The 14,261-nt window shown below is 46.8% G+C and overlaps 1 protein-coding gene across 14 annotated transcripts in view; it reads left to right on the forward strand.

Annotated features, from left to right (window-relative positions):
• Window positions 1–14,261, forward strand: part of FRMD4A (FERM domain containing 4A) — a 573,140-nt gene that overhangs the window by 419,019 nt on the left and 139,860 nt on the right. For all 14 annotated transcript variants that reach the window (XM_073328715.1, XM_073328720.1, XM_073328712.1 and 11 more), the window contains one exon: window positions 4,979–5,073. In XM_073328715.1, coding sequence (XP_073184816.1) covers window positions 4,979–5,073 — 95 coding nt within the window. The remainder of the gene's footprint in view (window positions 1–4,978; window positions 5,074–14,261) is intronic.

Here is a 14,261-nt window from a genome sequence, read left to right on the forward strand (position 1 = left end):
ACAGGGCAGAGTGTGGGTTGCAGAGTAGGCTGGATGGGAAGGAAACAGAGACTGGCTGAGGCAGAGGGGTGCCAGATACTAGCCTAGTAGGGCACTAATGCACTTCGGTCTGACCCTGCAATTTTGCACACTTGAGGACACGTTTTGATCGCGTTTACATGATTGTAAATCAGGAATAACTCCAGTATTCCCCATTTACACCTACAGGAGTGACATCAGGATCCAACCTGCAGACCTTGTCTGGATGATATATTTTAATGCAGAGAAGTCCTAATGTCCCAATAATGCCCAGTCATACCGCAGACCCCTCTGCTCCATTGGGCTAACCTGCTTTTCTTCGTTGTGTCTAAGGTGGAGGTTTTATTAATGCAAAACAAGCATCCTCTGGAAGGTTAAGTCCAGAAATTAATAATGAATTAAAACATGCCATGGACATGGCTAATGAGCTCTTTGTCTATGTAGCTCACACGAAAGGAGGTCATGGCTCATCCGTTCTCATCCTGAACTGCAGTCAGCTTAACTGTTAACTTTCAGCACCCAGGTCTGTCTTGAGATGGGGATCCAGGCTGCGACTTCACTTGTCTCGGCCACAATTTTCCTGCCCTGGGTCCCAGCCAGGTGGGCCGTCCCCTTAGTATCAGTGAGTTCCTGCCACCAAGAATCAGAGTCACTGACACTCATCCCTTCCAGGGCTCTCTGCAGGGAAGGAAGGGGCTCATTCCATTGCACTAAAAAGGCCAATAACCTTGCACAGCTGTGACAAGGCTTAGGATGACTGAGGAAAGTAATCTTGGAGAGGACTAGCAGGGCTTAACTTCAGTCTTAAGCCTCTGCGGGGATGCTGAGCCAGTAACTAACCTGGCTCGGAGCCAAAGCCATCTCTGCATCTATTGTTCTTTCCCTTATCTGCCAAGACAAGGGTTATCCCATCTTATCTGATACAGCAGTTTTTTAAAGAGACTCACCCAATACCTGGAAGCAGTCTCCCCTCTACTTCTCTCTCCCCACCCCTCTATTCCCCCCCCCTCCCGCCTTTCCCCTCCAGACCCACTGCAGCAAAGGGCCAAGAAGGACATTTTGGTTTTGTCAAGGGTGTTGGGTCAGAAGAATACAGAGCGACCAACCTGGGAGCAAGCGAGGGAGGCGGAAACCCCAGTGTACCGCTCGCTGGACGACATCATGAGTTGTATCAGTCGGATGCTTCCACTCTGCGGAAATAATGAGCAAACACTTTGCATTTATTCAGATTAGTGGAGCTCCCTGAGGATGACGGGTGAATGGTTGTGCTGCCACACAAAGCAGGAGGCGCTTGGTGCCCCGCAGGACCAGGAATGCCTGTTTCAGGTCATTTATTTAGCACTCCTTTTATTTTCTCTGCCCAGAGAGAGAAATCTGATCTTCCCACTACTTCCCGCCCTAGGGAGTAGGGAGGTGTCATGTCACCACATCTCCAGCTTGGTTCCGCCCTGGCAGGTAGCAGGGCTGCTGAGGCTGACGTCTGGCTTCTCTGCTCGGCCACATAATGGCTCCTTTATCGAATATCTGCGTGGTAGCAGAGCGGCAGCTGCCAGGCGGTGCCAGGGGCAGAGCTCAGGGCTGCAATCTATGCCATTGTGGGGAGCCTGCTTCACCTGGCCTCCATCAATGGCCTTGGCTGCACAGACAGTGCCGTCACAACGCACGTGCTTTGTCAAGTCGTCATTGAATCGGAGGAAAACAGAAAAGCCTTTCTCCTCTTCCGCTGCTGCCGGCTGGCTGCATATGACTCTGAGGACTGCTGCGTGTGCCCCTGTGCAGGGAGGTGGATGGAAAAGGACCCAAGGGAGGTTCCATTTAGGTGAGGCAGGCGTGGGGGGGAGAGGTTATCGGCATTCAAATTTAAATGAAATGACCATTTTTACTACTCTGTCCTGCCACTGATCCTCCTAATCTGAGGTGAGTGTGATGAAGTATTGAGCTGTCTCTGTGTATCTATCTAGGTACTCGTATAGCCCCCAGCACCATAGTGTCCAAGCATCAGACAATAATTAATGGATTTTGTCCTCACAACACCCCTCTGCATTAGGAAAATATCACCCCCATTTTATAGAGGTGGAGCAGAGAGATGAAGTGACTTGGCCAAGATCAGGCATAAGAAGTTCTGAGTCAAGAACTGAAGTCAGGTCCCTGGAGACCCATTCCACTTCCTTATCAACTAGGCCATCCTTCCTGTCCGGTAACTCAGGCCCTCTCTATACGTGGGGAACAAACTGTTTTAGCTACAGCCGCGTCTGAACATGGCTGCTGCTGTTTCATTATTTCTGTTGTGGTGGGACCTAAAAACCACAGGCAAAGATCAGGGCCCCACTGTGCTAGTCGCTGTACAGATAAGTAATCTCTACTCCAGGTGCCAGGATGTAACGGGTGGACAAAACAGATGAATTGTTGTAGGATGAGGTAACAATTAAATAAACACACCAGCAGATGTCTTAGGCTGCCACTTGCCTCACCAATGCCAGTGAGCTATGGGCTTCGTGGCAGAGGTAAGTTTTAAGGAAGTATTTCAGAGGATAAGGAAATGGCTCTATGAGTGCAGCAATAACTGGACTCTGTTTAGTGTGGGCTGCAGGAGGGTATGGGAGAGGTTCTTGTGAGTAAGGCATAGGACTAGGCATTGGGACACCACGGTTCTCCCAGCTTTGCCACATATTTCCTATACAATCACGGTCAATCTCTCCAGGCTCGATTCATCCCTGGTGTAACTCTATTGACTCCAACACTTAGCTGACTTGAGTTGTGTTAACGAAGCCTGCCAATTGCTGCACTGTAACTGGGTCCTCCAAGACAGTAGGATTTGCAGCGTAGACAGGGCCACAATCCGTATCAACAGTGGTCAGGGAAACTGTGCTAGTAGCCACTGGCCATAACCATGTTTTAATGCTGCTGTCACTAACAGAACTTTGGTCCCACAGGTCTTGTCTACAGTAGTCTTTTTTCCCCAAAATTTCCCAACTATTGTTAACATTGGCATAGCTCCCCCAGTGCTATCAACGGTAGGAGCTTTAGTCTAGGTAAGACCACAGTGACATGGTGGTAAACACTAGTGGCTTCCAGTGCCTTGTCTACACTAGAGCGCCTGCCACCACTGGAGCTGCTATTGTAGGAAATTTTAGGAGGAAAGGACTAATTGTAGACATAAACTGGGCAAATAAAGCATACAATGCAAAAGGGTCTCCTCACATTGCTTCAGGAGTGCTAGGTACACCTCCTTTGGTGAACCTCAGTGGTAAATCTGGATTTGATGCTCCTGTGAAAGATAGTTTGCAAACATGCCTTTGTTTCTGCTCTTTTCTCCCAAGACCCTAAATCCCATGACAATCTCACCTACAAACAATGAGAGGACCTAACAGGCAACCGTTTTGTTCTGTCATCACAACTGATGTGCTTTTCATTTGGTCCCACACATCTGATCTCCTGATGCTACATTTTTTATTAATGTCATAAGCCTAGATAATGTGACAGTGTCAGAAATAAGAGGGGTAGCCAAGTTAATCTGTATCCACAAAAACAACAAGGAGTCTGGTGGCACCTTAAAGACTAACAGATTTATTTGAGCATACGCTTTCATGGGTAAAAAACTACTTCTTCAGATGAAGTGTTTTTTTACCCACGAAAGCTTAAGCCCAAATAAATCAGATTGTCAGAAAAGTGCTTTTAAAGGTTACTCAATAAAAAAGCTCTGGAAACTAAGATAAGAAAGCTGGGCATGGTGAGTCTGAAGTAAAGACAACCAATTGAAGGCATGTTATCTGTCTACAAATAAATGAAGAGAAGGTTTAAAGAAGACAGGGACCAACTATTTTCATTAGTCCACAAGGAGAAAATCTTGCTTAAAAGAGCTGCTGCAATTAGAAGACTTCGCTTAAATAATGGGGTGGAACAATCCCATAGGGAGGCTATGGAATCGATATTCTGGTTTAAACTTCACACCTATGTAACGGGATAGTTTGGCAGCAGTGATAGATACAGCATCCCTACAATGCTGCTGGATATAGTCAAAGACCCAGCAAGAGATCCTATCCACCCTTACTGATTCTGTAAATGTCTACAAAGAGTTCCTAAGCTTTGCTAGCTCCAGTGTAGAATCATGAGCAGAGGTTGTTAGCAGAGCAGTGCCCACTGAAAACTGGATGTGAGTCACCTGATTTAAGGTTTTGCTACTGACACTCAGACAGAGTTACTCAAAGGTTTGCAAAAGGGGCCCACTTTCAAGTAAACAGAGGATGTTAGTCTTCAGACCCGTCATTGCAACACTGCATTTGTTCATTGTGTCGCCTTCTCATATACTTAACTTGTCATCTCTTTGGGAGATTTTTGTTATGCATGTGTACGTTGCTTAGTGCAATGAGACTCTGATCCCTGCTTGGGGCCTCTAGTTGCTACTGCAACACAAACAATAATTATTTTTTCTTTAAATGACTACTTGATTTTGACTTCCAGTGCTACAGAGGCATGGTGTGGTGAGTGCTGGCCACTCACAACTCCCACTGACTCTCATTCACTTCATGAGGTCAGCAGAAGTTGAGGGTGCTCAGAATCTTTTGGGAGGTAAATTACCTCATAGAACCCTTTGAAGAAGGATTTTCATTACTGGCTCCAGATATGAGGATCTTGTGTCATGTCTGCCATCTTGGTAGACACACTGGGGATTGAAGCAGGAGCTTCCAGAGCTAAAAGCATGAATGGCTACAGCTAAAGAGCCAACGCTCCCTAGCTATCCCTAGACCAGATTCCTATTCTACGTGGATCAGACACATAGGAAGACCCGTGACACACTCACCAATGGGTGACACTTGCATTCCATTCCAGCCCCTCTACAGGACTGTCCCTTAGCGAGTCCCTGTGTGAGGGTATAAGAGATTTCATTGCTTGTGCTAGGGAGCATCAAGGGAGTATATCAAACCTAACCTCATGGATCACTTTCTTTCCTTCCTTCCAGCCAAAGCTTTTGGCCAAGGAGCTGCTTGACCTGGTGGCGTCTCATTTCAACCTGAAGGAGAAAGAATACTTTGGAATTGCCTTCACGGATGAAACGTAAGTGCCACAATAGAAATGCCGGGAAGCAACTCTTAAATCATGAGAAAGTTAAATGTCGTCTCTCCACACCATACACAAGGGGCAGCATGAAGGTCTATTTACCACGTAAGCCCTTAGCACAAAGCCTATAGGGCTAGGGACTTACATGGGCCTTAAGAGGTACATAAGCCTCGTACTGCACCGGGCCGGGGGGATAATGTCATTTATTGTGAATCAATCATTGTCTGCGATGCATGAAGACATTAACGATCCCATCCTAGTCAAATGTTAAATGAGCTCTTGTCATTTGGCATTGGCAAAAGGTCAGTTTAAGCAGTCTTGGATTTAAAATCCAGTTGCTTCTTCACAATCTTTATCAGTACAACGGAACTGTATAATTAACATGTTAACAGGATTATGCAGTCAGGCAGGTTCAACAGTAATGATAAATGATTTGAGGGACAGAGAAAAAATCCTTTTAAATCACACTGTCCCAGTCATTTTAGGGCCCACATCAATGTTTGTTAAAAAAGAAAGGGGGAGTAGGTGGAGGAGGAAATGAAGGGGTTGCAAACTTTAATATTAAATAGAGATGTTTTCATGAGTGTTTAAAGTAAAGAATTACAGTGAAAACAGGGCTTTGGAGATTTGAACTCCCTGAGCTATGATGAAACCCAAATACAAACACACCTGTGAACGTGCCAGAGAATCAGAAAACAAAGTTGAAGATCACAGTGTTGTCCTCTCTTGGTGCTTTTCATGAAGCTCAAGCTCCTGGAGGAATGTGATGATATCAGAACTGCAGCTTTCATTTTAAAAAAGGACATCTCTGGCCCTTACGGTTTTAGAAAAAAGCTTGAAAACATGAGCTCTAGCAGCTCAAAAGCAAGAAGGCAAATAAATACTCAGTGGGTAGACTGCTAGTGTGCTGTGGCCACTATTTAGCATGCTGACTAGTACTGTCTTAGTGTGCTCCCTCTCTGTTTGGTAGCCACCTGTTGGTTCTTGTCTTATACTTAGATTGTAAGGTCCTCAGGGCAGGGTCTATCCTTTTGTTCTATGTTTGCACAGCACCTAGCACTGCAGGACTCTGGTCTATGATTGGGCCCCCTAAGTTTTGTCAGAGTACAAATAATAATTAATAAAAAGGATCCCATAGGTATTATTTTTAAAATGTTGTGATTTTTAAGTCAGTCTCATGGTTTTTGAGCATTTGGGGTTGGGAATGCTGCTATCACTAGTAAATGCAACTAGCCAATCCAATTTCACTTTCCTGGATGAATGGCAAGCAGAATAGATGGTGTATGAAATGAGGTAGGGGTCCTGTGGAAAGATAATAATGCACATGCAGCAGGGAGCTATATTAAGGGGGTGTTGTACACTACAGATCTACCGTTGTTATCCTGTTCCCATGCCCAAGTGGCTTATGGAGACTCTATGGAGTACAGGTCTGTAGTCTGTAAAGGAGCCGTGATCCAGCAAAGCCCTAATTCACAGGGGTAGCTTCAGTCATGTGAGTGAGTAGCAATGGGATACTCATGCTCAAAGTTATACACATGCTGGATTGGAGCCTGAATAAGGATCACCTGTTTGTAGGTCCAGAATCCTGCCCCACTCAGGCACTGATTTCACAGCTGGTGAAGATCTTTTCAGCCTTGGGCAGGTTGACAGAGTTTGTGCTTAAAAGAAGAGAAGCAGGAGATGGTGTTCCCTTACTGTTTGCTCCGTGTGTTGTTCTGAGTGGGAATCAATCCCTTTACCAGAGCTGGTGAGCCACTCCATGTGAATTGCCCCAGGGGGAAATAGAGTCAGAGAGGACCAGCTGATGCCGTTATTCTCAGGATAAAGGTAGAGGCACTATTTAAAAAGGGAAAACACATGGCAAGACAGACAGGGATTGAAAATGTTTAACCAGTCTCATAGGTACTAACTGGGGAAAGTGGGGTCACTGTCTACACCCACTGTGATGTGGGGGTGGGATTCCCCTGGGAGCATGGGCAAATACTAAAGAGGAGGTGGTGTATCAACTAGATATACAGGCAGACATCTCAGACTCACCTGGGAAAACTAGACTTTAAAAAAGTCCAGTGGGAGTAAAGGTCTAGGTTACAGAAGGGGAAAGTGCAAGAGACTGACAAATGTTGTCAAGCAAAGCGCTCAGAGCTTTGGAGAGCATCTGAGATGGAAACGATGCTGTCTGGATGATCACTGTCTAGACTAGGATTTCAAGGTGAGATGCTAGATCCTGGTTGCTAGCTCAATGGTACTAACACCTTCTAAAAAGCTAGTCAAGATAAAGCAAGATGTACTGTAACAGGTGCTACACTGACCGAGTTAAGGCCTGGGGGCTTTCCTAGATCAAGCGAGCGAACACAATCTAGTGATACACCCTTAAATCCTAGCTTAGCCAAAGCCTGGTCTGCAGACCGTCACTGCCCCTCAGTGAGTGCTAACCCATTTCAGCAAGGCTTCTTGCCTACTGGGGAAATAATTACTTTTCTTTTTAACTAGTGTATGCATTGTTTTCCCCCTCAATATTAGTAGACTTTTGCCGATCAGTCACACAGCCAGTGAAATGTAATAATGATTTTATTTGGCCAAACACACCCAAAAAGGTAGTCATGTCATTAAGGCACTGGGCTGAGACTTGGGAGATTTGGGTTTCATTCCTTGCTCTGCCACAGGCTTCCTGTGAGTGACTGTGGGCAAGTCACTTAATCTCCCTGTGCTTCAGTTCCTCCAGCTGTAAAATGGGGATAATTTTTTTAGATCCCTTCACCCACCCTCTGTCTGTTTAGATTGTAAACGCTTGGGGAAGAGACAGTCTCTCGCTACACGTTGGGGCAACACCTAGCACAACGGGGCCCTGGTATTGGTCGGGGCTCCTGTTCAGCTACTGTAATACAACCAGGAATCATTTAATTCTGAACATTTCTGCAACATCGATTCCAGGAGCTGTCCCTGGTTTTCCTCCCTGACATATAATTTCTCTGAATCTAGGAGTTCACTTCCTTGCATGAAGTGCACCATGCTTATGGTGGCTGAGGCAAAATAGGTTCTGGTTCATAAATATCCTCTGAGGTTGGCTTAGCTGCAGTTTTAGAAAGGGAAAAAAGCAATGAAGTATTACAGCAATTCTTTAATTTAAGAGTATAAAGCTCTACGAGAGTAAGTTATTTAGAAATGATTTGGACTGGGAATATTATGACAACCTGAGAAGAAAATCAATAGGAACAACCTTTGTGCTCGTGACTTAATAGTTTCTTCTGATAATATAGGGTCATTACCGCATTCAGCATGACTTTGAAATTAGATTGTCAGGCTATTATGGGAGAAAGACGTACGCCTTGTATTTTAACGGTCATAGAAATGCTTTACAGTATTAACCATTAGCTGAAGATCAGCAAGGTCAAAACGATGGCATCTTTATGGCAGGTCAGACACCTGGGGCCAAATACCAACCCTGATATAAAGCCAGTGGAGTTATGATTTGGCTGATTGGATAGGAAGGATAGTCTTGTGCTGAAGGCACTGGACGTGGGGGGAAATGGCATTTTTTTGAATTCCTGAGATTGTGACTCTCCACTAACCCTCTTTCCTTTAACATCAACATTTCCAAAATTCATTAAAGTAAAATCATCTTTGCAATGACCAAAATTCAACTTCTCTCGAGGAACAGTCAAGCCTTAGAGCTGGGTGCAGGTCTGCCAAGCTGCCTGTTCTGCATCAGGGGTTGTTCAGCCCCTACAAAACCGCAGGTTATTCCCCACGGCATGCTGTTCCCTATTTCCTATTGCAGGGCCTGATCCCAAGCCCACTGAAGTCATTGGGTTTTGAAGCAGGCCCCTAACCTCTTACCAGAGTAGGTCCAGCTGAGCAAGGGGAGCAGTGATGAGCTGCCGAAATCTTAACAACCAGTTCCCTCCTCACCCCACGAGGGGGTCCTTGCTCACCCCCGCCCCCTGGGACTCCTGTCCCATCCAACCCCCCAAGTTCCTTGATGACCCCACCCCAGGATCCCTGCCCCATCCACCCCTATCCCCTGTCCCTTGACTGCCCCCAGAACTGGGCAGGAGGGTCTCGTGGGCCACCGTAGTGGGTGCCCACCCCATCCCTATGAGCCAGAAGGACCTGCCAGGGGGCGAGGTGGGGAGCCTGGCAGTGCTTACCTGGGGCAGCTCCCGGGAAGCATCCGGCAGGTCCCTCTGGCTCCTAGGGGCGGGGAAGCGTAGCTGGGGGAGAGCAGGGGGAGCAGCCACTCCCCACACTGATCACATCAAAAGTGGCGCCTTAGGCGCCAACTCCCTGGGTGCTCCGGGGCTGGAGCACCCATGGGGAAAATTTGGTGGGTGCAGAGCACCCACAGGCAGCTCCCCGCCCCATGTCCAGCCCCAGCTCACCTCATCTCCGCTCTACCTCCGCCCCTGAACGCACCACCCCGCTCTGCTTCTCCACGCCTCCTACCTCCCCCCGGCTTCCCGCGAATCAGCTGTTCGGCAGGAAGCCGGGGAGGGCTGAGAAGCAGGTGGCAGCTTCCCGCTCAGGCCAAGGGTGGCGGAGGTGAGCTGGGAGGGGAGCGGTTCCCTTGCGCGCCCCCCGGGTTACCTGCTGCGGCGCGGGCAGCCCTACTCGCTCCCCCCCCGCCCCAGCTTACCTCCACTCCCTGGGCAGGAGTGCAAAGCCGCCACCTGCTTCTCAGCCCGCCCTGGCTTCCCGCGTGAGCAGCTGAATCGTGGGAAGCCGGGGTGGGGGGGAGTGAGGGGGCGCGGCGGAGAAGCAGAGCGGGGCGGTGCATTCAGGGGAGGAGGCGGAGGTGGAGCGGAGATGAGCTGAGGCCGGGGGTGGGGCAGGGAGCTGCCTGTGGGTGCTCGGCACCCACTAAATTTTCCCCTTGGGTGCTCCAGGGCTGGAGCACCCATGGAGTCGGCGCCTAAGGTGCCACTTTTGGCCGGTTAAATTTAGAAGCCCTTTTAGAACAAGTTGTCCCGCGCGGAACAACCGGTTCTAAAAGGGCTTCTAAATTTAACAACCGGTTCTAGCAAACCGGTGCGAACCGGCTCCAGCCCACCATGCTCAGCCCCATGCTCAGCAGGGTCCAGGTCCTGGCTGCCCGTCCCCGTGCTCGGCGGGGTCCGGGTCCCAGCTTCCTGGCCCCGCTCTGTGGAGAGGTCTCCGGGTGGGGGACGCTGGGCATAGGGGTTTGTGGGGTAGTTTAGCGGGGGGCACTGTGGTTCTCAACCTGCAGCCCACGTAGCACATTGTGGGCCACATATACAGCCCACAGTGATGAATAGGTTGAGAACAACTGGCCTGGATGAAGAAGAAATTTCCTCTGAAGCATCTGGTACCGACCCCTGTCAGCGCTAGGATTATTATTTGTATTTCAGTAGTGTTGGAGGCTGTGCCAGGCACTGTACAAACACAGTACAAACTGTCCCTGCCTCAAAGAGCTTGAAGTCTAATTAGAGGAGACAGATCAAAGATGGGAGGGGAAACACAGGCACAGAGAGAAAGTGACTTGCTGAAGGTCACGTAGGGAATCAGCAGCTGAGCCCGGAAGAGGCCCCAGATGTCTTGATACCTCATTCAGTGGCCCAGCCAATAGACCATGCAGCCTTTCTGAAATGGGCTACTAGTCTGAGTCATTATAGCAGTTTCTATGTTACGGACTCCACTGTTGTGCTGAATCTGCACCATGAATCCCGCGCAGTTTCCTAGACCCTCCTTTTCCTTCCCAAGAGTTTTCCATCAAAGACAAGGATATAGCCCTAACTCTGGGAAATCAGGGACTTAATTTAATAGGGTTCTGCTGTAGTAGTTGATGGCAATTGTAATAACAATAATAATAATAATCTGTAGGATTTCTATAGTGCAGTCAGGCCTTAATCCTGCCCCGCTGGAATGAATGGAAGTTTGACTTGAAAGGGAGGTAGGTCAAGCTATTAATCCACAGATCTCAAAGTGCTTTATGCACACTAATAGATGTAGATCCACTTGCTATAAAACTGGACACTAGCCAGTATAACTGAATCCACCTTGAGGCAAAGTGTTCATTGACATGCTGCTTTCCATGGAAAACCCTGATGGGAGAAAATGGAAACTACTCTATGCAATTGCAAGTGCCCAGCCCACATGCCAAAATCTATACTCAGTCCATAAAATAAATGTGCTCCATTTCTGTTTGCTAAATGCAATTACATATTTGTTATTGACACAGCAATTTAACTCCAGCACCTCTATTTGTTGTTGGATCAACAATTTAACTCCAGTGCTTCTGTCATAAATATAAAGGGAAGGGTAACCACCTTTCTGTATACAGTGCTATAAAATCCGTCCTGGCCAGAGACAACATACTGTTACCTGTAAAGGGTTAAGACACTCAGCTAACTTGGCTGGCACTTGAGCCAAAGGACCAATAAGGGAACAAGATACTTTCAAATCTTGGGAGGGGGGGAAAGGCTTTTGTTTGTGCTCTTTGTTTACCTGAAAAAAGAAAAGGAGTACTTGTGGCACCTTAGAGACTAACCAATTTATTTGAGCATGAGCTTTCGTGAGCTACTACCTGGTTGTTCTCTCTTGGGCCTGAGAGAGGCCAGACAGAAATCCATCTTCTCCAACCCATCCTAATCCAAGTCTCCAATATTGCAACCAGTATAGGTAAACCAGGCAAGGCGGATTAGTTTATCTTTTGTTTTATGTGAATTTTCCCTGTGTTAAGAGGGAGGTTTATTCCTGTTTTCTGTAACTTTAAGGTTTTGCCCAGAGGGGGGATCCTCTGTGTTTTGAATCTGAATACCCTGTAAAGTATTTTCCATCCTGATTTTACAGAGGTGATTCTTTTACCTTTTCTTTAATTAAAATTCTTCTTTTAAGAACCTGATGGATTTTTCATTGTTCTTAAGATCCAAGGGTTTGGAGGTTCACCTGTACAAATTGGTGAGGATTATTATCAAGCCTTCCCCAGGAAAGGGGGTATAGGGCTTGGGGGGACATTTTGGGAGATGTCTCCAAGTGGTCTCTTTCCCTGTTGTTTGTTTAAAACGCTTGGTGGTAGCAGCATATTGTTCAAGGACAAGGCAAAGTTTGTACCTTGGGGAAGTTTTTAACCTAAGCTGGTAAGAATAAGTTCAAGGAGTCTTTCATGCAGGTCCCCACATCTGTACCCTAGAGTTCAGAGTGGGGAAGGAACCCTGACAGCTTCCATAGACAACAAAAAATGACCTAGGTTTCAGAAAGGATCAACTAAATAATAATATACAAGCCCCTCTGTGACAGGGTAGAGTCTGTGCAGTTTGGACTATTACTGGTGATTCCACTGATGTAAATTCTTAAGTGCAAAAACCAATGCAGATAATAAACACAAAAGCTGTCATGTGTCTTCATGCTGGAGCATATTAGGGGGTTCTTTGTGCAAGCTTCCTAGTGGGTACCTAAAGAACATCAAGACTACTAGATATCTAGGCCAGATTCTGATGCCCTTAATTGTGTTGAATAGCATCTTTCTCCAGGAGTACGACAATGAGACCACTTGCGCAGTAAAGTGCTGTGTGGCATATCAGAATCTGGCCCCTTGGTAGCTGGCAGCAGATTCTGGCAGCTGTTTTATACTTGTCAGAGGGTGCATGTGTGTGCTTGAAAAGGCAGAGGGTAAGTGGTGATCTGCTATAAGGCAGTCCTTGCTAAACATTTTAAGTAGTAACTGTGGATATCATTTCCCTTGTGAAAGGAGCAACAGAGTTTTCTTTGCACTCAGGTACAAGGGAAATAAGCATGTTAAAAATAGCTCAATGCATTAGCTTTGTGGCTGGCTTTCCTGCCTCTTCTTCTTGCCACCTCTTTGCTACTTGTGCAATATAGGAAGCAAGACACAGGCAATATTATATACATATATTCTTTTGCACCGATTAACCGAGTTCCTTAGGCTAAAATGCAGATAGAATGATTCTTTCCAAAAGAAGCAACCACCTAAAGTGTATGGCTATTCTCGGCCCTCAGTATTTTCGACTGTGGTTGGGGATCATTGCACATGTAAGGCAAACTTGGATCTTCCCCTTGAATAAACCCATAGGACTTACACAGCAAGTCCTTCATCAACATATTGACTTCAATGGGAGATTGGCTCCTGGTGTGTAATGCCATCAGCTACTATGACCAACCTAGTAACACAGAGGCAAAAGGAGAGGCTGCGGACAGAGTGGTGGCCTTAGGGTTGCTCTTCCTTGCTTTTGACAGTGTTTTGTACATGGGCCCTAGTTTATTGAATGCTTGCTTTTTAACAGTTGTTTAAGTAGTAATGGATACGCTTGTCCCATTTCAACCTCCTCATATAATGTGGCTTCTAAAGTCCAGTCTAAGTTTTAGCATCACTGGGTTCATGTTCCACTTAAGGATACTATAGATAAAAGGAACAGAGAATTGGGGCAGGGGGGAGAAATGTGCATAAAAAAAGGTCCAAAATGTTTAGAAGTGACTCATGATTTTGGGTGCCTCAGGCTTTCAGTACTTAACTTGAGACACCTTAAAGGGGCCTGATTTTTCAGAAGGTGCTGACCCCCCACCATCTGAAAATCAGACCTCTTTAAGGGCTCTTAAGCTGGGCACACACAATTACTAGTCACTTTTGAAAATCTTGGCCATAGTGTTTACACTGTATATAGGGCACCCACTTGTGCTAGGCAGGGGCTGGGTGAGTGTTTCAATCCCTAGCACCCCTCACAAGCTTCCATTAGCTGGGAAAAAAAACATTGAACAAACTTTGAAAAAAAAAAACCACACAGGCTGAAATCACAAGGAGAAAGCTTTGGGTACTCAAACTGGGTTTGTAGGTCAAACCAAAATATTTTGAGAGGGAAGGTTCAGAAAGGTGAACCTCACAGAATTTGGAGACTGTCCCTAGTTGAGACAGGCAGAGAGAGCAATGGTAGAACTCTAAGGAAATTGGCACAAAAAGATTATAATTGCCTTAGTTCCTCATGGATTGTAACTACTGTGGCAAATTGCCGGCACTACTTTGATGGGTCTCACACTTTCTCTTCTTGGGGAGGGTTCAGGGCAGTTTCTTGCCCCTGAACTGGGGTATTAACTGCCCCACTAGTGTCCTAGAGGAGGGGAGTGGAGAGGGAGGGACCCGGGCCTGCCCTCTACTCCGGGCCCCAGCCCAGGGGCCCTAGGGATAGCAGTAAACTGCTTAAACTAGCAGTTCCTTC

Source organism: Lepidochelys kempii, chromosome 1 (genome assembly GCF_965140265.1).
Source record: "Lepidochelys kempii isolate rLepKem1 chromosome 1, rLepKem1.hap2, whole genome shotgun sequence".
NCBI lineage: Eukaryota > Metazoa > Chordata > Testudines > Cheloniidae > Lepidochelys > Lepidochelys kempii.